Consider the following 6,898-nt stretch of genomic DNA (forward strand, 5'->3'; position numbering starts at 1 on the left):
GGTTCTGCCTATCACTATACATCGCTGGTATAGACAAATGAAGACAATTTTTTTGCAGTAAATAAATCATTTTGGGACCAATAACTGAAATTGGATAATTTCCCACGGTACACCCGAAGATCTCTCAAGGCACACTAGTGTGCCGCGGAACAGCGGTTGAAAAACACTGGTTTAGAGCATACTGTTTCTTCCCGATTTTAATGTAAATAAATTTTTTTTCATGCTAATTTTGCCATTAGCCAGATTTCCCATTTCCCCTTTGAACCTTGTTATAATGACAACTTGTCCAAAAGATATGAATAAATTAACATTTTGAAAACTCTATTTTTTTCAGAGAATATCATATTCTTTTCCTGTCCTGCTGGCAGCATATTCAAATTCCACTTACAGCAAAGATCAAGCACTTAAAACCAACTTATACTAAAATATGGGGCATTTTTCATCTACTGACTTCAAGAATGGGACAACATTCCTTTTACTAACATTGAGTATAGGACACCATTCTTTCCAATGATTGCAGGGACAGGTTTTATTAATTCATATTTTATTATTTTATTACCACTGCAAGTGCTTTACTGTACACTCACTGAACACTGGCACCGTGACATGATGTTCACTGATTACTGATGCAGGGGGCATTTGTTTACAGCTAATCATATCACTGACTTACATTTTTTTAGATTCCCTGTGATGCCATATCATTTTAACAATAATTCTAAAGCTCTTTTTTTGTTATATATTAAATTCTGGTTGATAAAATCAACATCTGGTTCCCCCAACACCCTGATAGACAGCGAACTGGCCTATAAAAGTTAAAAAGTTACTGGGTCTTTGCTTTACACTTTTGTTACACCACTGGAAATTTAATTTAATTTTTGTTTTGGCACCAATCATATAGGAGGCATGGAAAATCTGACTACCAACCATCCTGGATTCCCTATATTGATCCCAAAATTCAAACCAAATCCCGATTCCTGAAGTCCCGTCCAAACATACCCCCCCCCCCTTCATGTGCAGGTGCTTTTGCAACAGACAAAATCTCTGACCAACATGATAAACCATAATGGAGTGTGGGGAAGGGTTTTATATACTTTTTTTTTTTTTTTTTTTGAGAAAAATATCATAAAGCTGACAGAGAAGTTTGGGACAAAGTTTCCAGGGTTTGCTGCATGAGGGCAATGATGATCTCAGATCTGAACAGGGAAGAAAGGGGTCACCTGTATGTATACTTTATTTTAGCAAGGCAGATCAAAGACCTGAAAAGAAGAGAGAAGGGTGACTTGAACTGTATGTATGTCCTTGTACATGCTCTCATCATCTCCCGTCTGGACTACTGTAACATTCTTCTTGCTGGTATTCCACTAACCCGACTCTCTCCTCTACAATCTATCATGAATGCTGCAGCCAGACTCATTCATCCATCCCTCCGCTCCTCTTCCGCTGCATCTCTTTGTAGTTCTCTCCATTGGCTTCCATTTCACCTTAGAATCAAATTTAAGCTCCTGTGCTTTGCCTTCAAATCCCTCCACAGTTATTGTACCACTTACATTTCTGACATGGTTAAAAAATTCTCCCCCTGCCACTCTCTCCGCTCCTCCAATGACCTACTATTGACTTCCTCACTCATAACCTCATCACACGCACGGTTACAAGACTTCTCTGGAGCTGCTCCAACTCTCTGGAATGGTCCTCCTCATCCTATTCGGCTTGCTCCTAATTTCTGCTCATTTAAAAGAGCGCTCAAAACCCATTTTTTCAAACTTGCCAACCCGTCTTCTTCTGTCAAATGAAACCACCACTACTTCCCACCACTAAATATCTCCCAACCTATTGTGTGTGAAATTCCCTCACCTACTAGATTGTAAGCTCTTCGGGGCAGGGTCCTCTCCTCCTGTATCACTGTCTGTATTAGTCTGTCATTTGCAATCCCTATTTATTGTACAGCGCTGCATAATATGTTGGCTCTATATAAATCCTGTTTATTAATAATAATAATACTGTATGTGATAAGGTGATCAGATGTCTGAATTAGAAGGGTCACAACTAAACTTCTTTGCCTTCATGCATGGCTGACACTGGGGCAGTTTTTCATACACTAAAGCAGGACAGTTTTACACACACCCCCATTAGAGTCACATGTCCTAAATTGCAGCAAATCTGCCTGACAACCCTTTAAGCTTCAATTCCTTCTACTAACACAGAGAAGGGATACAAGGACGGTCACACACTTCCTAAACTGCATCATTAGAGAAAACAATAGCACTTTGTAAAGTTATAAATATCCGTCACCCTCTGTTACTACCCAGCTGTTTGCTAACAAGCCCTGCCTGCAACAACCTCTCCGATGCCTGCCACAGAAACTCGCATCACGTGACGGTAGCTTCTACGTCATTTTCATGTACCAGCGCGCGCTGCAATTCTCCGTTTCAGCTCTCTGATTGGCTGGCTGGCGGGACCCAGGTTCTCAGCTCTAGTGCGCGCCATCACATAGAACGCGGGAAATTTTATTTCCAGTCACCGGGCAGAGCCGGTTATCGTATTGTGTAATGTATCAGCGCAGCTAGCGGGCATCGCTCCGTGTAGAGGATTGGAGGACTTCCGAAGATAGAGGTTAGCAACTGGGGTCTTAGCCAGTGCTCTGTCATTGGGGTGCATTGTGTGTGGGGTGTCATAGCACTGGTCACATAAAGGTTGTTGTGATGGGAGAATGTGAGGGCTGCTATGTCTGAGCTCTCTGATCAGAAGACTTTAAAGGAGAACTCCAGGAAGTGTCCTCAGGAAGGGTCAGGTGGGGTCCTGAGTGTTACCTCTGTACTTTACTTTTCCAACCATTGCATGCATGGGATTATCCAGCTCCATACACTACTATGGCCATCCCTTATTCAATTTACTAAAGCAGCGGTGTGACTGTGATGTTGTAGCTGTATTTCAGAAAAGGCATAGCTGAGGTAAGTTAGGTTAGACACTATGTCTGTCTACCCCTGCTTCCCATAATACTTCCTGGAGTTTTCCTTAAAAGCAAAAATTAACCCCGTTTGCAAAAAAGTTCCAATCAGACAGGCGCTTTACTACAGAATGGATGAGCAATGCTGCATCTGATATATAGTAAATTTACCTGATCACAGTTTTTAAAACACACTCACCTGTCCCAATTCCATCGCAGGGTGCCGCCATCATCTTGTCCTTTTGGGGGTGGCATAACTCCTGATCAGGTGAATGGGAGATCATTCAGTACTGGCGGCCCAGTGAATTTTGACAGAAGGGGACAACAATCGGGCAGGTTTTATTGGAGACTGGGAAGCATCTGTCTCTTTCTGCAATGAAGCCCCAACTGATGGCAGACTTTGAAAGTGGAACTTAAGGCATACCTAAACTCAGAATTTTCACTTGACATAGGAGGGTAGACAACCCTTTTATGTAAAAAACAAAACAGAATTTTGAAAGTCCAACACCCTTCAAAAAGAGTTCAGCACTGCCCCCTTATTCTCGATCGCCTAGGCCAGGGGTGTCAAACTTAAATACACAGAGGGACGAAATTAAAAACTCAGACCTAGTCGGGGGCCAAACTTGAAATTTCTTTAAAAAACAGGAAGTTATTCCATTAAATTAAATTTAAAACATTTTTATATGGAAACAAAGATGCAATCTGTAACAAGAAAATACCTGGTAATGCATGTAAGCACTAATTGGCCCCTGGCTACAGTTCTGGAATAGATTTCAATAAAAATGGCATGAATGTTAATAACCAATTGACACCAAGAAATGAAATGATTGTTACTCATGTATAAATTATGTGCTCATATCTGATATCTTCAAAACTCTTGTTACAAAAGAAAAAGAAAGTTATTTACAAAAGAGACAGAAAAGAGTGACATCTTTTTGATGGTTTCACACATTTCACACAGATGATTACCTTGTACATCATTTTTTGTTTCCTGGAGATCTGAGTAATTTTTTTTCTCCTGCTGTGAGCTAGGAATAGCGACCGGTCTCAAAAGAGAAACAGAAGACAAGTGATGCTGGGACTTCAATTCCCAGCATTACGTGCATCTATGTAACTGCCCAATGCGGAGCTGCATAGGCAGAGAGCTGTTCCATAGACGCAAGTGATGCTGGGACTTCAATTCACAGCATTACTCGCATTACTCGACATCACGTCGCATCCCAATGCGGAGCCACATAAGCAGACAGCTGTTCCATAGAGGTGAGACGCCAGTGATGTCGGGACCTTATTTCCCGGCATTACTTGCGTCTGTAGAACTCTGTGCGAGTGATGCCGTGAGTTGTGGTAGCAGCATCACTCGCTGCGGAAGGCATTGGCGGGCCAGATGCCATTTATTTTCCCCAATTCTCGGGTGGCCAAACAAAATGACTTTGCGGGACAGAGTTTGACACCCCTGGCCTAGGCGGTTGAGAATAAATGGGGGCGCAAAGCCTCCTGAAATACCTACGTCAAGCATCCCGGGAAGCTCTTGGGTGCTTCTTCTGCGCATGCCCGAGCATCTCGCCCGATCTCGTACCTGGGTCGGATGACATAGGATGAAGAACAGGAAGAAAAAGAGAAGATAGTGGTCGACGGGCACGACGTGGGACCTGATGCAGGACACCCCCAGGGGGATCAGGCTGCCTTGCGGGATTAAAGGTGTTTTTTTTTTTTTTTTTTTTTTTTTTGAGTTTACTGTTTTGAGTTTAGTTACTCTTTAAGTTCTTTTTAAAAGTGAAACTTTAGTTGCACAATAAAAACTGCAAGCAAGAAGAATTTTTGTGCAGATAGGGTAATTGATGTTCTTTCTGTAGTAAGACAGACCTACCTGTTACCTTACTTAGACTTGTACATGTGCAGGATGCTTGGATATAAAGAAGATGATTGGGTGGAGATGGCAGCTCCCCAGACATAACAAGGACAATCAAATATAACATAAACTTTGTGATCAGAAAAGTAAATTTATTTTATTGTGCAAGGCACATCCCCCTGTAATCACCTTTTGCAATAAAGGATCTGCCTGCTCACATGTTTTTTATTTTAAAGGTTTATTCTGCTTTAATACTATTTGAGGCACTAACCCAAGACTAGAATGCAGGAGTTCTGATTACACTTTGCACATCTCTATAGCAGAGCCCACTGTCTTCTGCTGCAACCAGGCTGCTTTGAACTGGTGAAGTTTGTCTGGCTCCTCCCACCTCACACACATTCCTATTGGTCAGCTAGGGAGCTCATCATACAGGGGACCAATAGGCATGTGTTGGATAGGGCAGACAACTATGAAATTATCTGAAAGAGTTGTAGCACCACCATATCAGTTATTTAGGAATTTGGCTGTAGCATTGAGGGGTGTGCGCTGGTACAAACAGGCACTTGCATTTTATGTAAACAAATGATGCTGCTACCACCAGGCTCTGCTCATCTACATGCAATGTTCACTGGCAACCCAGCCTTGCCAGGCTTTCACATCCACAATACAAATACATTCTTTTTTGAGGCAGTAGGCAGATTTATTGAATGTTAATGTGGGACTAAAACTGGCAACATGAAGGTCTTTTATTGCAGAAGGGACTGGTGATGCCCTTCTGCAATATATTAACCTTATCCATCTGATTTCAATTTGTAAAATACACTCACCAGGTTTGTCTAAGAGCTTAATCTTAGCCTCATCATATTTATGAATCCAACTCCAATAGAAAGATTGGTATGCTGTGAGTCCTTTGTATGAAAAACTTCAATATGGGGGTATGGTAGACAGGGGTGCATGTGCAATGGTCAGAAAAGTAACAGACTGAAAAATGGCAACAAAAAGACTTCTTGATTGTTTTTGTTTGTAAGGTCTTTAAATTATGTTTTAAGATTACTGTTCTAATATCTACACCTATCTTGTTCGAAATGCAGGATTTTTTTTGGACATCTTTTCTGGGGCAGTAGTGTGGCACCATGCCTGTGTCTGTGAAGAGTATACAGGAGGAGCTGGCGGTGTTTGGGGTCGATTTTGAGGATAATGAAGTCCCAGATAAATGTAAGAATCTAAGTTATGATGCAACATAAAGTACATGAAAGATGGTTAATTACAAACCATACAAAACTCCTCAATTTTCTCCTGTTCCCTGGGCTGCAGCTGCAAACAGATGATTGGTCTCCAGAACAGCTGTGCCATCTCCTCCAACCTATCACTCCACCAATACACTTGAGGAATCAGCCACTTTTTAAGCAACACATAATACATATATTTATATTTTCATCATTGCAGACTTGTATCTGGGTCATATCTGTCACTCTTGGTTTCCTTTTCAGTGTTTATCACAATGTGTTTGTTCTTTCCTCACATAGTTGCTGCCATGAACTCAGTGCCACAGAACTCCCAACTGGGCACCCACCCACACCTGATCTTCAGCTGTACTGTCAAGGGAGTGTACAAAAAAAGGCTCAAATAAAATAATATATAATGATATGCAGTGTTCTCCCCAGAAATTTTGTTCAGCGGGGTGGTAGGAAGCTATAGCCGGGTGGTAAAAAAGGGTGTGTGGCAAAACACGGCAAATTTAGTGCTCCCAGTTGTTTATGCCATGGGTATCCAGTAACCTCTTATTGTTTCAATGTTCTACCTTCTCCCAATTATTTGTTACAACTTTTTAATGCCTGCCCCATTAGTATATCCAATTTTTCTATTCTATGTATTTTGCCACAACTGTCCTATGCCGTGTATTGTGACCCAACTTACTAGTGTTCTAAGTTTTAAGAGTGTAATCCTTTGTAGTAGTGTAATAGTATAATGAATGTGGTGTAACAAGTGAGGCTTAGCTCATATTAGCAGCAAAAAATATTTACCCCTTCTGAGTGACTTCTGGCAACTGCTAGGCCCCTAGGATTGGTAACAGGCCATAAGTGCTGGGCACCTAGGATTGGTAA

General features: G+C 41.5%; 1 protein-coding gene across 4 annotated transcripts in view; it reads left to right on the forward strand.

Annotated features, from left to right (window-relative positions):
• The first annotated feature begins 2,430 nt into the window (after window positions 1–2,430).
• Window positions 2,431–6,898, forward strand: part of POLA2 (DNA polymerase alpha 2, accessory subunit) — a 61,298-nt gene continuing 56,830 nt past the window's right edge. For 2 of the 4 annotated variants that reach the window (XM_072421405.1, XM_072421406.1), the window contains exons 1-2: window positions 2,433–2,610; window positions 5,885–6,008. In XM_072421405.1, coding sequence (XP_072277506.1) covers window positions 5,927–6,008 — 82 coding nt within the window. In that variant the 5' untranslated portion in view covers window positions 2,433–2,610; window positions 5,885–5,926. Of the gene's footprint in view, window positions 2,611–5,884; window positions 6,009–6,898 lie in introns of all 4 variants that reach the window. The other 2 variants (XM_072421409.1, XM_072421408.1) reach the window with 2 other exon arrangements.

Source organism: Pyxicephalus adspersus, chromosome 9 (genome assembly GCF_032062135.1).
Source record: "Pyxicephalus adspersus chromosome 9, UCB_Pads_2.0, whole genome shotgun sequence".
Lineage (NCBI taxonomy): Eukaryota > Metazoa > Chordata > Amphibia > Anura > Pyxicephalidae > Pyxicephalus > Pyxicephalus adspersus.